Raw genomic sequence first — 23472 nt, forward strand, 5'->3', positions numbered from 1 at the left:
ATCTCTCAAAAGGAGCGATTCTTTGTTCCATATCACTTACAGAAATCAGAATACTGCCGTTATGAACGAATCACGCTACCATTGTTTTCAGTGTGTTCATTGAATTTTACTCCGTATTTCTGTCCAAAACATGATATACTGTACAGTTAATTTGGCTTAGTAACAGGTGAATGGAGTAGATATACACACAGAGAAAACTCACTGCTTCATACTTGGAGGCTTTGTAATATTTTATGTGCAACTCATAAAGCTACGTGCTCATAATTAAATATGTCAAAAATCTTCAGCATTTCTTTTCCATCTTGCAGTGATGCACATATCACCGAGTAAAATTTCCACTATAGACTAGACTTTAGTTCTTAAAGAGTCACTATCATAGAAATGTGGTTAATTTTGGAAATTGCAGTAATGCATTTCATTCATCTTTTTATTTCGTCTTTTAACATGTCTATTTTCTTGTCTCACGTGAGGAGCAAAGCCTTGTATTCATTCAGGCTGCCTGGAGTCTTTTTTTAAAAGACGTCTCTTTTTAATTCCGTTCTCTTATTGATCTGTGTTCAACTGTGGTGAGCTCTTCATTATTACCGCTCTTTAACATCCAAAGAAAGATTTGTTTTGCAACAGTATTCCAATTATATCAGCGCATCTACCGGCTTGTGCTCATACCTTTGCACGATCGTTTTAGCAAAACGAAAACGACAGCGACCCTTTTCCTAAAGCGTCCGTATAAAATTCACGGACCCTTACAGTAATGCATGACATAATGGATCTGAAGTTCAAAAAGCCAGCAAGAAAAATATAGAAAACCGCCTGCCTAAAGCGTTTTCAGTATTAGGTTACATAGTATCGGTATTAGGAAGCTCAGTGTACAGTACGTGGAGTTAAAGCGTCAGGATTTCTAGAGTAAGGTTTGGGATCGTTGCGTCGCTAAATGCGCGTTTTTCATTCCTTCCAAAGGTTTAAGAAACACTGTCCCTGCGGATTTGCGCCTTTGGTCGGATTCAGAGGACGGGGGATCGCAGGAGCTGACAAACTCGAGTTGGAGATTGATGACATCACAGCTCCTGGAGCCCAGGCATCCCGGAGTGGAACTGGAACAGTGTTGCCGGTCTACTTCAGAGTTGGCCAAGCTTGCACACAAGCCTAACAAGCGGACTCAAATGTATCCGACTCCTTTTCAGTAAAACGTGGCTTTTGTGGATCTCGGAGGCGGTGGAAATGGGACTAATCTGGAATTCCCGGTAGCGGATTTCTTTTTTGATATTTGACTTAACTATCCGAAAGAAATGTCTGCGTCCTTGATCTGCCAGCATTCCTCGGGATATATCTGAACTGTTGTAACTTAAGAACAGAGGCGTTCAATCCAGCTGGTCTGGTAAGTAGGAAGAGAAAAGAGATGGCCTTTATTATAAAATGTGTGTCTTTATCTTGCGTAGTTTTAAAGAAAACACGCACAGAAACAAATAAAAACAGATCAAATTGTTTTTGAAATGTTGTACTTATAGACCCAACAACAAATCTGTACTATTGCATTTTTGTTAGAAGTGCTGTTGTATGTGTATATGAAGACGAAAACTAAGCCAATGATTTTCATAGTAGATTATTTTTATTTTGGACAAAAAACACAAGTTAGCATAAATAAGTCAAAGGTATCCTTGTAGATTGGCGGTACAATGTAGGCTTGTGAGACAGCGCCATCTGTACCCACGATCGTTAAATTGTATATATGTAAAAGGTTTTTGGGCAGACTACAATTTAAGTAAAAACAATAGTTTTTTTGAACAAACGGTTTCCGTTTTTTTTTTCAATGGAGAACTACCATTAAAAGAGCTTTAAAGTTAAACAATAAAATAAAATTCCCTTTCCAAACGACACATAACACGTGTGCCAGAAATAAGTCTGTTTTGAACGGGCTACCCTAAAAGATAAGTATATCACAATTATATGTAGATATGGTACTTAAAAACAGAAGTAGAACTAAAATTGCACTACGGAGATCCATTCACGTGCTGTATATATATTGATTTTTGTTAAAATTAATGCACATTAATAATTAAACAGTCCCCGAATTATATCTTTTTTTACGCTGACGTCTATTTAGTTATACATGCAGTGTAACGAACGGGATTCAAATTAAAACAGAGCAAGTTTATTATTATGATTTATAATAATAATAATAATAATAATAATAATAATAATAATAATAATAATAATAATAATAATCAAAGGAGAGTAAAGCATCATCTTTAATAATAATCTAGAGGAACTCCGAGCACACCGTACCTCCTAAAGAGGACCGTCCGCTACAGTGTAAGGTTGTGAGTCGCGTAGTGTCCAGAGACGTCTGTGGGCAACCTTTTCCCCAGACGGATCTTAATTTAGTGGTGACCTCTGGTCTTCGCGCAGATCCCCAAAAGCTAATGAAACCTGTCCTTTATTTTTGCACACACACACACAAAATGCAGACACACGACCACACCTCCACGGAAACGAGATTTTTTGGTGCAGCTGGAGAGACTGAGCTCGGCTATCTCAAAATATCCGATACCCAATCTCGGCGGTGTTACTACAGCAGTGCTGGTAGACTCACTGTTGCTCCACGGTTGCGTGGGCTTACATACCCGGAGTAGCAAAGCGGTTTGTACCCTTGACCAAAGTAAAATCACGCAGATTGCTCCAGGAAACCCGAGCTGTGAACGCAGGCACTCCCCGGTCCCCAAGTGAGGATTGGTTCTGGTTAAATCAAGATTCATTGTAGAGATGACGGTGTCCCACATATACCCCAAGGACAGTACTGTTTGCAAATAAAGAAAACTAAGTAGCATGAGGCCGAAAGCAAACAGTTACTGCAATTAATTCTGAAATAGTTCAGTGTAAACTGCAGGTCTTTTGATAAATAAAGGGCATCCTGAAAAGGTGTAGGTCAAGGAAAACGAGAAATTCAAAATACTTGACATGTTTTCCTAATTATAACACTAAGGCTGTGGCACATCATGTCCACCACCAAGGCTGTTAGTACTGCCTGTTAACTGCTGATTTTTACCGTTTGTTTTGGCATGACACGTTACACGGCGAAAGCAGTTTGTACTAAACGGTTCGATACAGTGCAGTTTCTAATACCGCACATCATAATGTGAAGAGCACACCGTGTCCGACACCACTTGCTAGTTGCCTTTACCTGCGCTACTGCATTTTTATTTTGACTATCCGGCGGTAAGCGACAAAGCACAGTCACCCTTATACAGTAATGATGAAACAGCAGTCTTTAACGATGGGCTCCACATTTCTCCCAGTTTAACAAGTACAGGGGGGGAAAAAGTATTTCAGCTTTGCTGTTGTTAGGAAATACAAAATCCGCCGACACGCGACATCAAGCGCCGGGACTGGTGCTTGCGCGGTGTTTACATCAATAACGCACAGAAACCACTAGTTGAAAATAATATGACTCCTCTCAAGCGGCGGCGGGCCGGGAACATCAAAGGGAGCACGCTTCTTTCAAAGCTGGAAAAATGAAGCGCAAGGGCTCGTTTAATCTTCATGCCAGGCGTAAGTAGATCCGGGCGGCGCACCGCGCGGAACGATACCAGGCGGGCTTGCGGCTGCGGGAGCGGGGTGCGCGCAGAGTGACCATGCTGGATTCGGGACCCTATAAACTGCAGGATTGTCTCCCCGACCGGAGAAGTTAATGAGGAAGAAAAAAAAAAGGTCTGTTGTTTCCCGATTTAACGGGCCGGTTTTTGTTTTCTTTTTTTTTTGTAGTCTTTCGGGTTATTTTTCAAAAGTTTTAGTCTTTGCCTAGGGGGGAGGCGCTTTGTAATTGCTGGGAGAACTAGGCAGGACTGTGCTTTGTAGTTCTTTCCCCCTTTACCGAGAGCGTGTGCGATACACGGTAATCGCACGGTTTAAAGTTGGGGAAAAAAGTTGAAGCGGAGGTTTGTTTTTGATGTTGAAGACTTCAAAGCGTCCCGAAGCACGACTGTTCAGATTTAGTTCTTTTGTTGTTTTTTTTTTCCTTAAGAATGTCTTTGAACAATGTATACATCTGGTATACTCATGGCAGCAGTGTCTACGTGAACTGAATAGAGATGGACCCAAGTCGGGGGGATGGGGGGAAGATTAAAATTAACCCAAAAAGAAAAACCTCACCGAATTTGCGTCTTTCTATCAGTGCCATATGTGGAGCTCATAAAGTATAGATGCAAACGGGCGAAAACCCAAGCCTTTTTAATAAGATACTGCGTGTAATATTTGCCATTTAACTCTCCCTAATGCACATTTTCGAATTATTTGATAAGCAACTGTTTCTTTCTACGAAAACAGCACAGAATTCTCTTCAGCGTTAAAAGTTTAATTAACATTTAATTATCTTCCACGCTCTGTGAATGAGGCGTTTAAATCCCACCGTAACAACTGCCCCCATTCTACTGGAAGACGGTTCTGAAATACTTAGTCTGCCACTATGTGCAAGTTGGATGGATTTCTTCAGAGAGAGTTTGTCCTGTCATCAAACATAAGGTGTGGTGTTTCTTCATTTTGTGCCCTGTAGGTATGAAATACCTCTTTACATAGTAACACTCTCAGCTCTGCTCTGCCTGATGCGTTTTGGTTACAACATTGCCAGGGGACAGACGGATTCCAGTCGTAAGGCTCCAGTGGGTTATTGAATGCATTGTTTTAAGATTTCGCGGACCTCTAAACGTGACAGATGGGATGTTTAAAGAAAGGCGTAAGCTAGTTTTGCTGAAGTTTTTGTTGGTGAATTAAACTGAAAGTAACCGGATGTTGATTCTTGGGATCCTCACTGTAATCCGATCACGAATAAAGAACGTAAAAATAAAAATCTGTGTGCTGGTGAAACTCTCAAAACTTCGTTTTAGTTGCATTCTTTCCTGGTGCAAAATGGCTTTTATGCTTTTCGTTTGTTTTGTGGTGTACTTAATTGTATTTTAATAGAAGACTATATTATTCATTCGCAATGTATTTTAATGTCGCGATTTAGAGTGTGTTGTTCAGCCCTTAACTGTATAGAGCACGACAGTAAAAAAAGAAATACCTGCTAATTGTAGGATATACGAGATGCGATTGACTTTAGAGAATATCGAAAACCGTGTTAAGGAGATCCACAGACAGCTATTTCATTCAGCAATGATCTGTGCATTTTGAATGTTGATAATTACAGCAAATACTCCCCTAATAACTTACTGGGGTTAAAACATGTGAAGAAACATTGCAGATTAAATCATTGCAGGATACCCTCGTCTAAGACATTTTTGTATTAGGACTATGCAATAAAATAAAGATAACTAAAAATATTGCAGTGTTGCTACAACTACAGTTAGACTGAAGGTTACATTACTATTGAGAAACTTAAACTCTACCAACTTGCACCCACTCCCTAAAAAACAAGTTGCCGATCATAGTCAATAGGCTATTTGCCTAGTGTAGCACAGATCAAAGAATCTGCTTAAGAGGTGTAATTTAAGAGCCTGATAAAAACAGTTTAAAAAAAAATCAAGTCTTTGAAGTGTCTTGTGTTTGACTTACCGTTGAATGATGAATGATTGCTTACAAATAAGCAAATCAAAATCACGGTCTGTTTAGGTGTAGAGTTTGAAAGTTTTTTTCTTGATGCGAAAGAGGCAGTTTCCTAGTTGAAATCAGTTGACCAGTCATTGCTTGGTCAGGCTGGGTAGCCTGCAGACTGTAGATGCCACACTTCAGTGGTAGATGCTCGTGTGTTGTAATTTCTGAAAAACATTCTATTAGTTGCAAGTGATTGAGTCCTCATTTTCATTATTTATATGAGTACCGATATTGAAAATGTAGAGAAATCTGGGGCATTATTAGTAAAACGTGTATGGGTTGGAATAAATAATCACTTTTTCATAGAACGTCTTTCCATCCCCCGTTTACTACAGCCTTCATTAATCAACCTGACTATCACTTGTCACAAGTTTAAATGAGTGCACCGAAGCTCCCCGTAAAATCAAGGGTAAATCAAACTGCTGTAGCGTAGCGCTCTTATTTAAAGAATCGGACTCCAGAGAGTGGGCAAACTGGGCAAGGGGAAAAAATGTTTGGGATGCTTTTTTTCCCCTCCGCGACAGGAGAAACGGCAGGAGCTTGTCCGACAAAAAAAAAAAAAAACATGTTGAATTAGAATTAAAAGGAAGAATACATTCATAAGACCCGTGCTTGTGTTCATTCTAAGAGCTGGAGCCAGCCTGATCCCAGCTCTTCCTAAACATGGTTGCGCATCTCCTCTGTCGTTGCACAGGTTGCCATGCAGAATTATAATTTTCTTCCTCTCCTTGCTTTTCAGGAGGTCTGGTGAAGATTGAATCGTGCCATCATGGGGAAGCACTTAACTCCGCTGCTTTTAACAATACTGCTGCAGCACCTTTGCTGTTGCACGGGGAACCAAAGGATAGAGCCGACACCGCCCTTGCAGTTTACACACGCAGTGTATAATGCCACTATATATGAGAACTCCGCAGCAAAGACCTACTTAGAAAGCCAAGTCAAAATGGGGATATACATAAAAAGGCCATCTTGGGAAATCAGGTACAAAATAATGTCAGGAGATAATGAAAATTTGTTTAAGGCTGAAGAATACTTCCTGGGAGATTTCTGTTTCTTGCGGATAAGGACCAAAGGAGGCAGTACTGCTATTCTTAACAGGGAAGTAAGAGACCACTACGCGCTTACAGTCAAAGCGTCCGAAAGAAGCACCGGTGCTGAAACACGCACCAGGGTGGACGTGCAAGTTCTTGATACAAACGACCTGAGGCCCCTGTTTTCACCCACCTCCTACAGCGTCTCCCTGCCTGAAAACACGGCCCTCAGAACCAGTATTTCCCGCGTCATGGCCACGGACGCCGACATCGGGACGAACGGGGAGTACTACTTCAGCTTCAGGGACCGGACGGACATGTTCGCCATCCACCCCACCAGCGGCGTGGTGACGCTGACCGGCAAGCTGGACTACTCGGAGGCCAGGCTGTACGAGATGGAGATCCTGGCGGTGGACCGGGGGATGAAGCTGTACGGCAGCAGCGGCGTCAGCAGCATGGCTAGGCTGACCGTGCGTGTGGAACAGGCCAACGAGCACGCGCCCGTCATCACCGCCGTCGCCCTGGCTCCCTCGGGCTCCGACAGGGATCCCACGTACGCGGTCGTCACTGTGGAAGATGGTGACCAGGGACCCAACGGGGAAATAGCCTCGCTAAGTATCGTGGCGGGAGACCCGCTGCAGCAGTTTAAAGCCCTGAGGTCCAGCCCCGGCAGTAAGGAATATAAAATAAAAGCCGTCAGAGAAGTGGATTGGGAGAGCCGGCCTTTTGGATATAATCTAACTCTGCAGGCCAAGGATAAAGGAAGCCCACCTCAGTTTTCCTCTGTGAAAGTAGTTCATCTCGCCTCGCCGCAGTTCAAAGCAGGGCCTCCTACATTTGAACGGGCCATTTACAGGGTAAATCTTAGTGAATTTGCTCCTGTTCACACCCCCGTTGTGATGGTAACGGCCGTGCCAGAGCACCCCCAGTTGAGGTATGCTTTGAAAACCAACGCGCACAGACATCTGTTTGCTATAAACCCAAACACGGGCTTAATAACAACGGCTGGTCCAATCCGAGCAGAACTGACTCCCCAGTTTGAACTGGAAGTTATGACCAGCGATAGAAAGGCAGCGACTAAAGTTGTTATTGATGTCTTAGATATGAATAACAATGCCCCCGAGTTTCTCCAGACATCTTACAAAGCCAGCGTGGATGAACATGTGCCAGTGGGTACCAGTGTATTAACAGTGAGGGCCACTGACCTGGATAGTGGAGAAAATGGTTATGTGACGTACAGCATTGCCAATTTGAACCCCCGGCCTTTTGCGATTGATTACTTTACCGGTGTAATTAGCACCTCTGAAGATTTAGATTACGAGTTGATGCCCAGGGTTTACAATTTGAAAATTCGCGCTTCGGACTGGGGCTTCCCTTATCGGCGCGAAGCCGAGGTTCCCGTAACAATCACTTTAAACAACTTGAACGACAACAAGCCGCTGTTTGAGAACGTAGACTGCGAAGTGACCGTCCCGAGAGACCTCGGGGTCGGCGAGCAGATAACTACCCTGTCTGCCATCGACGCTGATGAGCTGCAGCTCGTGCGGTATGAAATAAAGGCCGGTAATGACCTCGACCTGTTCGAGTTAAACCCGAACTCTGGCGTGCTTTCTCTGAAGCAGTCTTTAGTCGACGGGGAAGGGGCGAAAGTCTCTTTTCTCAGTTTACATATTACAGCTAACGACGGGGAGAACATGACGCCGCCCATGATCATGAATATCACTATGGTAACTAGTCGGAAGCCGGTTCATTTAAAGTGTGTTGACACTGGAGTTGCCAAAATGCTGGCAGAGAAACTCCTGCAAGGCACAAAGATTCACAACCACGTGGAACCTGACGAAAACTTCTTGGACGTTCACTCGGTTAACCGCTTTGCCCCACAGTTTGCAGACACGTTCCCAAATGTCATAGAAGCTAAGGAGGATCTCCCAGTGGGCGCCAGGATTCTTCATATAAGTGCCACAGATGCCGATACTGGTTTCAATGGAAAACTGGTTTATGCAATTTCAGGAGGAGATAGTGACAGCCGATTTATCATCGAAATGGAAACTGGTTGGCTTATGGTGTATGCTCCACTTGACAGAGAAACAGCCAATCACTACACTCTTAATGTCACGGTCTATGACCTTGGAATACCTCAGAAGTCTTCGTGGCGTCTTTTAGATGTGACTATCCTGGATTCAAATGATAACAGCCCCAGGTTTTTGCAAGATAGTTATTCTGTAGAAATTAGTGAAAACACGGAGGTGGGAAGTGACATCATTCAGGTGGAAGCAACAGACAGAGACTTAGGCCTCAATGGGGAAGTCAGATACTCCCTTGTTGGAGACACGGACAAGTTTGAGATCAATGAGCAGACGGGTATCGTGAAGGTTAAAGGCCATCTGGATCGTGAAGCGCGCTCCGTTTATCTTTTGAAGATTGCAGCCAGGGACCAGGCCGCTGAAGAGCCTCAGCTGCTATCAACAGTCTTGCTGAAAGTAACACTGGAAGATGTCAACGATAACCCACCCAGGTTTGTTCCTTCAAACTATCGTGTGAAAGTTCGGGAAGACCTGCCAGTCGGCACCGTCATAATGTGGCTAGAGGCCCATGATCCGGACTTGGGGCAGGCAAGCCAAGTGCGTTATAGCCTGATTGACAGCGGGGATGGAAACTTCGATGTGGACAAACTGAGTGGAGCGGTGCGAATTGTGCAAAACCTAGATTACGAGAAGAGGCAGTTTTACAACCTCACAGCAAGGGCCAAAGACAAGGGGAAGCCGGTTTCGTTGTCCTCGACTTGCTACGTGGAAGTGGAGATTGTTGACGTCAATGAGAATTTGCATCGCCCTTCGTTCTCTTCCTTTGTGGATAAAGGATCTGTAAAAGAAGATGCGCCGGTTGGTACGTCTGTGATGCAAGTGACTGCGCGAGACGACGATAAAGGCAGAGATGGGACAGTGCGCTACTCCATACGAGATGGCTCGGGCATAGGGATATTCAAGATCGACGAAGAGACGGGTAAGATGTGCTTCATGATTTTTTTCTTTAATTTTTCTTTTTTGAAATTTAAATTGGCGGCGACAGGTTGACAACTTTTCAAGGTGAATTTTAAGGCTCAAAATGAAGGTCTGGTCAGAAATAGAAAATGGGTCAAAAATGGAAACATCGGCTCATGGCAGTGACCATTTTATATGTGAAGTGTTTCTGCCTGTGAAATGGGAAAAACAGTATTTGCACAGAGTGGCCAGGTGGGTCTATGTGCTTGGGTGTGTCTCTGTGGATTAGCCTCCTCTTTTTGGAGAATGGTGTCTTGGAGTGAGTGGAGATAACTCCAGAGAAATCTACAGGGGTGTTTACTTTCTGTACTTTATTTGGTGTTAGTTTTCACGAGTAAACAAAAGCATTTTTAACTTCCAAGAGGTGCATTGTTTTTTTTAAATAGAGGGGTTCAAGTCAGATTTAAAGTAAACTTTAGGCAGGGTTCTCATTTCCTGAGCCTTGGTCTGTTTAACTAAGTTGTTTAATCTATAACTTTTATTAGCTTTTGAAAAGAAAAAAAAAGCTTGCCTGAAAGTTTCAATTATGGTTGTGTGTTTTATGTTTATTGCAGCATTGTGTTAGTCATCAATGAATTGATAAGTTTCAATGACTCAGGTTTTTGACTAAATATAAAATAGCAAGCACTGTCTTCATAGTGACTTAGAGTTATACTATGTATTTAAATCTCTCATCAAAGGAAAGTGATGGCAGGAATTAATATATTTGGAAATTATTTTGCTTTAAGCCGCGATACTTTTAGGTTAAAAATGATTTTGATAGAAATGCATTGATTTACACAAACATTAAGCTGTGGCTCACAAATGAATTCCAGGAGCTGACTTTCATGATTCCCTGGTGAGAACTTTTTATCTGGTTGTTCTAATGAAACCATTGTGAATACAAATTAGATCAGTCTTTAACTTCTGACTGACTATAATAACAGGGAAGTTACCTCCATCCTATAATTTATCTGTTTAAATATATAGCTTATCAGCTCACACTTAATTGCATGAAATGAGAGGAAGTATATTGGTATTGCTTATGTACGCAATTACACAATGGCAGGGCAGAGAAAGAGAAGAAGCCTGGATTAGGTTTTTATTTGACTTGGCTTCACTGCGGATCCAGACTGAAACTCAAGATTAATCAGGTGTTCATACTCACCTTTGGATTGGCATAGTTTTACTTCATGGAGATCTGGGGTTCTGTCTGTATCATTTGGTTTTGATGAAAAACGAGTAATTGTTTACAATAAATGATGTTTGACTGCATGTGTTAGAGTTGACAGCAGTTCCTAACCACAGTTGATAACTCTTTGACGTGGTTCCTGTCCAGCTGCTGGGCTCTTGTCCTTTATTGGGGTGGCTATATGTTGTGAGCTTTGGTTCGGTCTACCATTAGGTTTATAATCTGAAATGTATGATTTTATATTTTTATTTGGGTGATGCTTTGATCCAAAGAGACTAAGAATTGCAACCATTTGTGTACCCAGGTATATGGTAAGTTCAGTAAGTTCCGAACATACAGTATTTCAAGCCAAGGTATACTTTATTTCAATGAATGAATACATTTTCTAAAATACATTCAAGCCAGACCCTGTCTTTCTTTAAATTTTTTGTAGCACATATAGGGGACCATTTTTGTTCAGTATAGATATTGAAACGCGTCCAACGCAGCCAACTGAAGAGGACAATTAGAAGAAATTTGAAACTGTTATGGAAGAAGTGGATTTATTAACAGCTTCTTAATTAACAACAAAGTGCGCTTTGATTGTAGTATTCTGAGACGCTATGAAGCCTACAGCTTCCTCCCTGTTTCTTTCAGAAGTAAATTAATGGCTTTAGCAAGAGGGACAGCCGTCTCTTGGACCTGCATGTGAAATTCCAAACCAGCAATCTTGGAATTGAAATAAAGGGCTGTGGAGACTGTCTGAAAGTGAATGATAATTCTTCACGCCACACATTAGTCTCTCTTCAAAATATGTGCGGATCGTACCACACAGGCTGCGTCTTCCTCGAGCCTGGAGGTGGTCGTGTTGTAAATATAACTGCTGCACAAGCACTGGACTGTTGAAGAAGTGTTTCCTGCAAATGTGTAGATATCCAAAACATTTGCTGCTTGTGCATACAAAGACGTCTCGACCTCAGGCGTGGGGGAAGGAGTTGACAAATGTGCTTACGCCATTGATCACTGGTTTTCTTTTTTTCATTCAAAAGCAAAAGAGCGTCTGGGATTCTGTGTTTTCTGCGTGCAGCATTCAGACTCAGACCCTGGGCTGTTGGTTCTGTGTTGTGTGCGCAGAAATCCTTTGTAAGCCCAGGGTTTTGCACTTGTTCCATTGTGTAGGATTTAGCAATACTGAGCATAAATTGTTAATTAATTAATAGAGGTTGCTAAACCTCAGCATCATTAGATGTGTGTGCAGATGTAATGAGAATTTTCCCTGTCATTTTAAGATCCCATGGCAGGGAGACTTCGGGGAGCAAAAGGGGAAAAAAACAAGAAGTTTCCACATGCTGAGTGGAGGTCTTAACTGCAGGAGAAGTGGGCTGTTGGGTTAGCATTGCAGCATTGCGTCGTGTTCTCTGTGTCTACCAGCTCCTCGCTCAGCAGAGAAAGAGCTGCAGAATCTTGGCTGGAGCTGTTAAAAAGCCATATGGGTGAGGGGGGGTATTTTGAAGAGAATCTGAAAAATCATGTTGCAGCAGAGCAGAACTGACAGTGGCAGGTGTTTCGCAGACACTGTTCTCATGAGATGGGAAGATCCTGATAATTCCCAGCAAGGCCATTATCCCTGAACAATTAATACATTTCCCAAGTTTTGCAGGTTAATTGTTACCGCTGGTGTAAGTTAATGTTTAGTGAAAGAAGGAATAAGTCAGGTTTCTTTTAACTACTTCATCCTGAAACATGCATTCTATAATGTTTCCAGTACCTTTGAAATAACCAGTCTTCAGGATTTTTTTTTTATTTTTAGTGTTGTGCACTGGTTTGACTATTTAAAGTTGTCAGCATCTTAATCCATACTCCCAGATTTTAAGACTGTTGGATGGATCTAAAGTCGAAGCAGTGAAGGAGTCTTGTCTATAACTGTTAAGCATGTATTTAAGAATTTGTTTGCTGTCAAAACAGTTTAAACAGCTATTTTTATGGCAGTTTAGGTGACGTTTTTTGACATAAGGAGTGAAGCTTTGTACCTGTTTTAAAAATCATTGGAACAATTGGCTTCTCCCAGTCTGTTGTGGTTGAAGCCCCTGGGACATCACCACTCTGTATGGTTTGCACTTTCAGCTGTTGAGAATGATTTAAACACCTGTGTGCTGAAAGACTAAAATAAATAGACTGGAATCTAAATTTCTGTTGTCACAGAAAGCTTGTGGCATTCCGTCTGGTCCAAGTGAGAAAATAACACTTTTTGGGGTCTAAATACTTTCACAAGAGCTAATCTGAGAGAGGTGTTTTTAAAAATATATCTACGCTTTTCTCTGACACAAATCACACAATTCATGCTTCTGATGCAGGCAGAAAAGTTTACAGTATAGATGAAGTAAAAATAGGTTTCATTTGACCCTAAACTCTTGTTCAGGCATATTTCCAGGAAGCCAATCCAAAAACATTTTATTATTAACAGGACCCTACAATTTTGTCTGTAGAACAGGATGTCAGAGCCAAGTAGAGTTTAATTCCCTGCTGAAAAGCAAAAACTAAAGAAGAAAAATACTAGGATATGTACTGGGTTGCAATAACATAATAAAAATGTCTGACTATGGATGATTTCTAAATACCATTTAAAGGAAAGTGCACTGTCATTTATGCTCGTAAAATAAGCCGCAGAGTTAAAACACGGACGTGTTGGGATTTATCAAAAGGCGTTCTGAATTTAATGCGACAACATAAGAACACATGTAACAATCTGCCTTCTGAGCCATCTGTCGGCCGTTATCTCGGCCCTGATCTATAGTGATTGTGCTGCTGGTTTATTAGAGGGCTTGCAGGATACTGATTTTCTTTTGTTTAAGGCCTCTCGGTGCAAACAAATGGAGCTCAGCAGGTTGTCTGGGAGCTGACCATGCCTAATCTGTAGGGTTCTTCACTCACCTTGTAATAGTTCTCGGGTGTCGTATTTTAAACATTAAGATGTGGTGTTTTTATTATTCCCAGTTTTCAGTTGGGAGTCTAAAGGACTGGTGGAGTTCTCAAAGTGAGTAGTGGTTCTTGAAAGTTCTGAAGCGGATGGGACACAGATTCTGGGCTTGAAGAGTGGAGGTGACATTGACAGCCTTTCATGGGGTCAAACCTTTGCCGTGAGTCAGGTTGGCTGAGGCTGCATTGCAGAGCAGAAGTGGTGTCTCTGCGACCATCTGCGTAGCGAGGGGACCGCGTCTTTTCATTTCCCCACAGGTGTGCCGTTCAGGAGGCTCTGAGGCTTGTGAAGCAAATGAAAGGGAGGTGATGAGGAATGTACACAGAAGTCCCAGCCCCCACTTTACCCAGTGACTCCTTCCGACTGACAGGATGGGATTGACCTGCTCAGGGCTGCATTGTGTGGGACACAGCCGGGGTCTGTGCTAATCTCCACACGCCCGGGGCCCGCCTCTCCCTGGGGAGTTTCAAGAAGTGGGGAGCGAGGCTCACCCACATGTGGCTGCAAGACCACCTCCCAGCATGAAATCGATGTGAAAAAGAGAGCGCGCACCCAGAACCTGCTCTGGTTTAGAAATTGCTAGCGAGGCAAAAAAATAAGTAGTGGTTCTGAGTGCCAGATACCACAGCACCTCCGTTTCCGTACAGCCCGATGGGGAGGTACTGAGAGAAGGCTTCGCACATCTGCGGAGGTCTGGGTTTTACTGCAGGCAGCAGCTGCTGCATTGGTTTGCAGACTAAAGGACAAGAAAGCAGAGATGTAACGAATGTGGAAATTCGAAGATATTTACTGCTCACTTTGAAGGCTGATTTTCTTCCTGTTTGGGAAACGTTTTTCCATAACCTGTGCTTATAAAAGTTCATTTTTGCTCTTTGGTGCATTGCTCTTTCGCTTCACATACGTTACTGCCAGAAGTCCTGTTCAGCACTTAAATGCCCTAGATGCCTTGGAAATGTAGTTTTTACAGTAAAATGTTTTCTTAAAACATTAAGGGAGATAAATGTTTTCGTGTTCTATCCCAGCACCCTAGTTATTAATATTGTATAAGTGTTTCATTAATCGTATGCCTTTTGAGAGCTTTGGGGATTCTTTTTGAAATTTTATACAGTATAATCCCATTTGTCCATTTGTCAGAGGCCCACATGTCAGTACTTTAACAACAAAATAAAGGGCTAATACCAAATAATATCAAAACTAAAACAAAAGACAGGAAAAGCCCAGCATAAAACCGGAAAAAGTAAACATCCTTTACAGACAAGCATGCTTTATAACTTAACTGACATGTCACTGGAAAGACTGCTAAATTTTGAAGTACAGTACATTCAAAGAGTGAATATAGGGTAGACGAAGGCTTAAAGGAATGACTGCCACAAGAAATGAAATGCGTGATATCAGCAAGTCAGGTAGGTTTAAGGCTTGTACCATATATAAAGCCTGCTTATTACACACATAGTATGTGCAGATACCTGTAAGCACTTCATTCAATTCTGTAGCATTTCCATAGTCACAGAATTAGCAGGGGATGTTTGTTTTACAGGCAGCAGGGACAGATCTGGCATCAGGGGGATATCTTCCATTAGGTCTGGGGGGAGGGGGGGTGAGGACAGATTTGTTCTTGGTGTGTTCAGAAAAAGTGTGCAGACGTTGCGGCTGGGGCAGTAGCGTTAAAGAATGTCAGGCACTGAGGCAGGAAAGTGTACTGATATCCTGATTCATAGAGCCCAGACCTGTTATGGAGTCTAACTGGCTAGCCAGCAGCTAGGCTGACTCCTTGTGTTAGACAAATAGGAGAACAGGCGATCTGTGCTTGCTGATTTGGCTGGGAGAGAATGATCTGTATTTTGCTGCAGTGTTTTCTCAAAGTCCTTTCAGACTCAGATCTTGTTGTGATGATTTCTCCCCGAGATCAGTAAGGCATGCCACGAATTTTTGTGCAGTTGCCAAAATCCAGCAACCTTTTCCACATATACAGTACGTCTCCACAAGGCACAGTGTCTCTGTTGGAACAGCCTTTAATCTGCCCATCCAGTATGCGCCGGTCTTAATTAGCAGATCATTCCATTACAAATCAGGACACCAGCAGTTTTTTTTCCCCATTTAACAAGAATGTTCTTTTTAAACGACAGTTTCAAATAGTCTAGTGTTTTCTGTGGTCTGTAGTCTTTTGGGGGGAAAAATGTGGAATTCAGATCGCGACTTAACTGGACCAGTGGTTCAGAAGTTATTATGGCTGACTTTTTTTTTATTGCGTGGGGAATTTGGAAAGAGCTAGTCTACGTGTCTCGCAGCTCGCCTGTCGTGCTGGCAAGAGACCGCCGCCGGGCCGCCGCAGGGCCTCCGCACCAGACCGAGCGGTCCCTTCCCCCAGGCCCCGCTGGGGTCGCACCCGGGGCGGGCCAGCGGCGACCCAGGTGCTGACTCTGGGTCCCCCGTCTGGGGCGTCCGCTGGCCAGGCCACAGCCCGGGCCTCGGGTGGCCCCGCTCGCGCTCCCGGGGCTGTCGGCAGGGTCCTGTGGGCCGCCGCTCGCGGTGACAGATGACAATGGGGAAACGATTTCAGATTAAATTACCTGGACTTGAGCCTTTGACCCGGGGCTCTTAAAGAATCGGGAAAGGGACGGCCGCTGCGCTGAGCTCATGCACACGGGGTGAATTTGGCTGAAAAACCTAGAAAGTCCCTCATAAAGCCCTAATGACGTTTACACGGAATAGCTGGCCTTGCAGTTGGCTGTACGGGCATGAAGAAAGAGACGCACGCAGGCATTGCCCTTTTCCTTGCGTATTGTTTGCAGACCTTGGGCTCAAAGAGCTCTTTGTACAGGCAGCTGAAATAGTTTGACATGCAGCAACAAAGTTCCGCTGGTAGATTTGCCTCATCCAAAGGCACTGCCCTTAGACTGCCCTTCCTGTTATGAATGAGAGGTAGGCTGATTCATAGCGATGCTAGATAAGGGAGGTATGTGCTGAATGGTGTGTCTTTCCATGTTTGGCTGCTGAAGTGCACCCTGGCCTTGGTGTCTTCCTGGGAGACTGAGAGAACTGAAGTAACGGCCTCTGACCACGTTCCTCTTTAATGCGGCGCTCGAGCCAGAAGCGTGACCCCCTTTAGTCCAGTTGGAAAAGCGCACGAGTCCACATGGTCTTTGCCTGAGAAATGTTGCCTGAGCAACCGGGCCAGGAATGTGCAGGGGGTTAAAGTTGATTGGAGAGTGCTAAATGCAGAGCACACAGCACACTTTTTAAAAGTAGCTTGCGCTGCAAAGACACCTCCTCGTATAACTTGCATTCTCTGTTGTCATGACATTGAAAAAGACCATTTTTAGAACTGTGTACATATTCACACGGGTTCCTTTAGAATCTTTGCTTTGTTTTTGTGCCGTTTCTTAGAATGCTCTTTTCGTTTGCTTTCAGTATTTCATGAATACTGGTAGTTGCAGTGTAGGGTTATAGTCAGTAATTATTTTTTTTTGCAGAAGGCAGACCTCTTCTTCATAAAAACAAAAAAAAACCCAGTGAGAATCCCTGAGGGTAGGAGGTAACTGCTCCCGAATAATCATGTAATATTAAATTGAAGCTTTGACATCTACAACAAGTGTAGCTCACAGACATGTACTGGAGCTGTTAAAATAACATCCAGAGGGGTGACAATGGGAGATGTCTGGGCTTGTCCCAAAAGGTTACTTGGACTGGAATTAATGGGCTACCTTCTGCAATAGTCCCGTCAGGCATGTTCTAATTGCATCACTCCTATCAGTCACTGAACTGTCCATTCTCAGCATCACATAAATTATAACCTAAACGTCAGGTGATGAATCGGAAAACCCCAGCTTCCTGAGTATTACTGTTTTGGGCTGTTCATCCTAATTTGATGATGCAGGCACATTTTCATTGTGCATTTGCGATGCACAAAGTACACTGGTATTTAGAGCACATTAAAAGCTTTGTGCTGCTATACCGGGATCCAGTTAAGAGTTTTTAACTTTGTGCAATTTCCGCATATAATCGGGGGTTAGAACAGATTAAAAACTGCAATGAACAATATGTAAAAAGTGCATGTGGTGATTCTTACAGGCTTTTAATTAACCCGTGCACAACTCATTCAGCCTACATGTTTCTGATAACATTTCTGTCAGGAATTTACAGCTACAGTCAAATTGTATTTGCTTTGAAATATTGCTTATGAATTATTCCAATATGGAATAAGACAAGAACTGAAAACTAGCACTAGCACAATAGTTTTTTGTGCACTGGGAAATTCTTACGAACTAAAGAAGCAATAAGTAATAGGACTCTATATGAAAAGTTAAAAAAAAATCTCAGTTTGCAAAAGGAATATATAGCAGGATAGAAGAAAACCTAAAATGTGCAAAAATATAGTAAAAACAAGTTTAACATTATACATTGAAACAAACATGCAGCTCTTAAGTAAGGTGTAGTTCAACCGTGAACATGTTTCAAGATCAGGTAAGAAGTTTGAAGATTATACCTAATTATATTTGAATTTCTTACCTTACAAGATTGTTCTAATCATCTGCTAAAGAGCATCTCAAGGCTCGTACAGTAGGTTTGCATCATTTCTCACCTGCAAGGCAGTGAGCTTGTGAGTCTTGCTTTATTTATTTTGCCCTGTTGCATTCAAACAATACTTGTTTATGAGATTTATTATGAATGTGACCCCCATTAAAAAAAAAAAAATGCTCCTTGTATTTCATGGGGAGATAATTACTGCTTGCATCTCCCTGTCTAGGGGCATTCCTGTCTGTTTAAAAATAGTTTTATTGTGTTTCATCAGTTGTTTGTTATGTTAATGCTGCAGCCTCATTGTTGTGCAGGGGCTTCTCGTGAGCCTTCAAGCCCACAGACCGGCCTGAAAGGACGCACGGGGTCATGCTGTTCCGCCATGCGGAGACAGCGCCACGTCGCGCCTCAGGACATGCTTTAAAGAACACGAGGGTAAAAAAAAAAGTTTGCACACGAGCTCAGGCTCTTCAGCCCATCTAGCCTGTTTGGTTCCGAGTCGCTAATTGATTGAGGGATCTCATCCGGGTATTTGGGGAAAAAAAAATCAGTGACTCCGACTTCCAAAACCCGGCAGGCCGGCCTGTTCTCGGCGGCTTGCTCTCGGGCTTTAAGCACACTTCCCCTTAGTTCCCAGTTCTGTCCTGGTTCTCGTTTCGCTTTTGGTTCTGAAGAAGTCCGTTGAGTTTGCTCCGTCCGTGCCTCTGGGTGTTTTGAATACTTGAATCGGGTCCCGGAGCCGTCTTCTGTGACCATTCCTCCGAGTCTGGGAATGTACCTGGACTGTTTCCAGCGCAGCCACGTCTCGTTAGTATCAAGGTGTCTGGAAATGAGCGCTGCCTTAATGGCGTATCGTGCAATTTTAACATCCCTTGATTTCAGTTCCGCAAATTAAAATATTTATATCCTAACAATGTGTAAAACATGCAAATAAAGCGTGTTGGCATACACACTGCTTTCCTTTTTACGACTTCATTCTTCAAGCTCAGTGCCCAATTTGTATTTGGAGTTTGTGTTTGCTGCCTCATGTAATACTTGTGTATGTGTCTACATTAAACTGTCCTGATGTTTTCCCATCTGAAATGTTTTTCCAAAACCTTTTGAAGTTCTTTTGCAGCTTCTGCTGTGCCTGTTATAGTGTTGCTCGTCTCCTCCAATTTTGGCTTTTGTATATTTTCTTCCCAGGGAAAATTAAAGTAAATAGATAAAACCAGCAAACATTCAAGTCAATAGATAAAATAATTCTAAGATAGAAATTCTAATTTAAAAAAATATTATTTTAAGGAGCAAATACACTTCTCGTATTCTGTGAGAAAATAAGTGTAGGAATATATATATATCAGCTTTTGTTAATGCTGCATAAAATCAAAATGAACTTGCAGACCTGGTCAATAAACGGAAACAACAGAGGTTGACTGTGTCACGGAGTAAATGTGTGTTGTGGGCACATCAACTAGTCCAAGATAAAAATGATTAGGGAATAATGCATGTGGACTTGACAAGCAGTGTAAACATTGATTTATGCTTATAGGGTAAATGCTTTAACTATGCAGGCACCTTGAGACAGGTCTGTATTAATCCCCTTAAATAATACATGTTTTGGGGCTTTTCTTGGCACTCTCCTGCCTGGGCTGACATGGTGGCTGAGTCTCCGTATGCACATTCCAATACCCTGCTCGGCTGTTTGAAGCAGATGTGATTTCTCACAGTTTTCCCAGTGTGGCATCTTGAACTAGCGGCCCGGCGCCGTTTCGAGGTGTGCTGTGCAGAGGGATAGGCTTCAGCCGGGTCCTGTGCCAGCAGCCCACTGCCTGCTAATAACACATGAGCCCTGTTGGTGGGAGAGAGGTTGTTTTTAGAATACACAATGGTGCATGAGAAAGAGATATTTCCGAAAACATTACAATGACTTCAATTCATTTGTTAGATGATGGAAAAGAGGTTTTTCTTGATCCCATTTAACGATGTGCAACAGTGCCTTGATACAAAACGTATATTATTTTATCTTTAAAAGACTGTCTAATAGCATACTGTTGACCAGGAAGTGGTTTTCAAATTTAATAGTCCAGGCTCAGAAATGAATCTTGAAAGGTGTTTGCATAGCCATGGAAAGTAAAATTTAAGTTCCTGCTTTTAACTGATTTCCTCATCTAATTTTAAAACCCACAGATCTGCAAGGAATAACTGTCAGATACTCAATGCTTCAAGAATATTTTGGTTATAGGAAGACCTATTTTTCATGGCAAACATTTCAATAACATTATGAAATTCTGCGTGTCTGCATTTAAAATAAGAACTAAAATTACATCTCCTCAGACATTGTTATCCCTGCATATGTGAGAAGTAACACTGTTTCTTTTTAGTAGAAAATGCAATTATTCAATAAGCACTGCCTCAGAAAAGTACTGTGTGCAGGAGCAGGTTCTGGGACATTTCAGACTGGTTTTCTAGGAAAAACATATGAACCCAGACCTCCAAAAACTGCACATTTGAAAGTTAAAAAAAACTAAAATACAATACATAAAGTAGAAGCATGCAGTGACTTGCAGTGAATTAACTCCCAACTTCTGAAATGTAGTTTGTGGTCTTGCTCCCATGTAGAATGCAACATGGCCTGACTACATTTTGGGGTTGCATAGCAGCTAGTATCCATGGTGGCCCTGACTTGTCTTGTCCAGCGATTACATGTCGAAAGATGGAGTAGTGAAATGACTGCGCCCCTAATTACTAATTACTTACTAATTAATGAAAGTGCACCTTATTTGACATTGCTCACATAATATGGGATTAGCGTTTGTCGCTGTGAATGGTTAGGGATGCAATATAAGTGATTAGAAGGGAGCATGAGATGTTTAGAACAGAAATACAAAATGAATTGTGCATCATTTTCTAGATGGATAGATTTTGCTTAAACACCAGAGACAAGTGTGGAATCAGTATGATAACTAGTAGAATCCAGAAGGAAAATTGTCAGTAAAGATTACAGTTTGTGGCCTGTTTTCTATAACACTTGCACAGAATAAGATTTACTGTAATAAGTTCTGGTCATTCCATCCCCTGCTGTAGTCGTGCGGCTGTGAGCTGTGGATTTTGTCAAGACTGTTGTGTTGGAGGAATTCCTTATTTCCCTGATGACCATTGTAAATGGAATATTTGTTCACAGTTTACAAAATGGTTTACACCATGGGCTGTAAGAAGCCAAGCAGATTTTATTAAATAGTGAGATGTGATAATCTAGAAACTTCATGACTGTGTTTCCATAATGAAGCAAGCATAAGTATTCATCCTATGTCTTTATTGTTGTGAGTGATATACAGTATTTCAGCTAACATCTCTACGCAGTATTTAGAAGCATCAACTGGATGAAACTCTGCTCATGTAAGGCCGTTGATCCATTATGTGTTTTGTGGTTTTATGAGGATAAGTATCATTATCCGAACTACAAACCTTTGGGATTTCTGGGTTCTGAGTATTCATCACAGAAATCACCATAGTGCTATAAGAATGAACTAAATCAATTTGATAGCTCTTGAGTTAATTTCTTCAGTGGTACAATCCATTACACACCCCTAAATCCTAAGACATTTTGAAACATTACAACTTCAGAAATAGGAGTCCAGGGACCAGAGTACTTCTGTCCGCATGTTGCTTTGTGACTTCAGGGATGAGGATGTCAGGCTGGTGTTTTGAGGGGGTGATGTAACCACATTATCATGCACACATTTGTCACACCCCAGTACCACCAGTGTGGTGTGATGGTCAGGGTTCAGGACCTGCAGCTGGAAGGAAGGCTGCAGGCTGAGATTCCAGGTGAGACCCTGCTGTTGAGCCTTTGTGCAAAGTACTTCACCTGAGCTGTCCCAGTGAAATAGCCAGCTGTCTAAACAGGTGCAAATGTATGTCGAAGAAAAGTTGTGAACAGCTTCAGGCCCATTAGATCATGGCATATTAGGTAACATGGTTTTCACAATATGTGTGCCTCCATCTTTGAAGTGTTGTTGAGCTGTGTGATGTATAGGTTAGGGAATCGAATCTTGAGGAGTGGGGATGTGGGGATGTTTGCTTTGAGGTTTTCTGTTGAACACAGATTGCCGACTTTCAGGTCCTATCAAATACTACTAACGAGGACTGAGAAGTGCGTTTTTATGTTCTGATGCTCAAGACTGAAAAGTCTGGGAAACTGTATAACTGTAAAACTTGGGGGATTTGGGAGTAGCTGTGGAGTTTCATTACAGCGAGCTTTCTGTAGCACAGGAATTTAAAGCATGTCACTGGGACTGGAAAAGTTGATGAGAAAGTTTATGTAAGCGGGAGGAAAGAGGCCTAGAAAGGCTGAGGAATGTGGAGGCTATTGAAACAAATCAAGAGCACTAGCTCAGTTCGAAGTCCGACTCTTTCAAGTGTGATGGCTGGGATTGCACGTGCTGCCAGGGGTAGAGATCGCTGATGATGGGAGTGTAGATATTACGAATCCTATTTATTCGCTTGGCAGGTATCAAGGATGTCTGAGTTCTGTAATGGCTTCTGTGTTGAATGTTGTGAAGAGTTGAATGTGTGTATGTATGTTATGTGCAATCTGAAGCAGGAATTATTACAGAACAATAACCGTAAAGATGCCTAAGCCATTTTAGGAATTAAAATTATCCTGTGTTAATGTGTTTTTCTGAAAGTAGGTATTGCCCCAGATTTGAAGCAGACTTGCAAATAGTATGGGGAATGTGTGCAGAGGATAAGGCTGGATTTTTACAAACTGCAATCCTCTTTTGACAACGAGTAATCTTTCTGGCTTTCTAATTTGTTTCGATTGTCGGCTTTGAAATGAATTCAATATGCAATATCTTAAATGGAAGAGTGTCACTAGGGGGTGAACGCTTTCTTTGAACTCCAGGAAGTGACTCATGTACATGGGTCCAATATTATGGATGTCATAAATGTGTTGCCGCTATCACTTGCATATCGTTTCATTGGCTCGGCCTTTGGTTAATTGCTGTGTAGAATCTTACACTTTGCTGAGAGATCAAGCATTAATGATTGAGTGAAACAGAGGCATGACTTGCAAGTCCCCAAACCCTCTTGCAGAGAAGCTTATCTTTGATAAATGTTTCACTGTCTCTGTTGCCAGGAGTGGCAATGGGGGCAGACATGTTTGATGAAGGAAACAAATCAAACAAT

At 42.3% G+C, this 23472-nt stretch overlaps 1 protein-coding gene across 10 annotated transcripts in view; it reads left to right on the forward strand.

The window, feature by feature from the left end:
* Positions 1-861: 861 nt before the first annotated feature.
* The window catches only part of fat1a (FAT atypical cadherin 1a), a 75180-nt gene continuing 52569 nt past the window's right edge, over positions 862-23472 (forward strand). For 4 of the 10 annotated variants that reach the window (XM_088639469.1, XM_088639724.1, XM_088639817.1 and 1 more), the window contains exons 1-2: positions 864-1375; positions 6323-9617. In XM_088639469.1, the coding sequence (XP_088495595.1) occupies positions 6353-9617 (3265 nt within the window). In that variant the 5' untranslated portion in view covers positions 864-1375; positions 6323-6352. Of the gene's footprint in view, positions 1376-3541; positions 3710-6322; positions 9618-23472 lie in introns of those variants that run through there. The other 6 variants (XR_015940140.1, XM_088640156.1, XM_088639982.1 and 3 more) reach the window with 5 other exon arrangements.

Source organism: Lepisosteus platostomus, chromosome 1, assembly GCF_059453375.1.
Source record: "Lepisosteus platostomus isolate fLepPlt1 chromosome 1, fLepPlt1.hap1, whole genome shotgun sequence".
Classification (NCBI taxonomy): domain Eukaryota; kingdom Metazoa; phylum Chordata; class Actinopteri; order Semionotiformes; family Lepisosteidae; genus Lepisosteus; species Lepisosteus platostomus.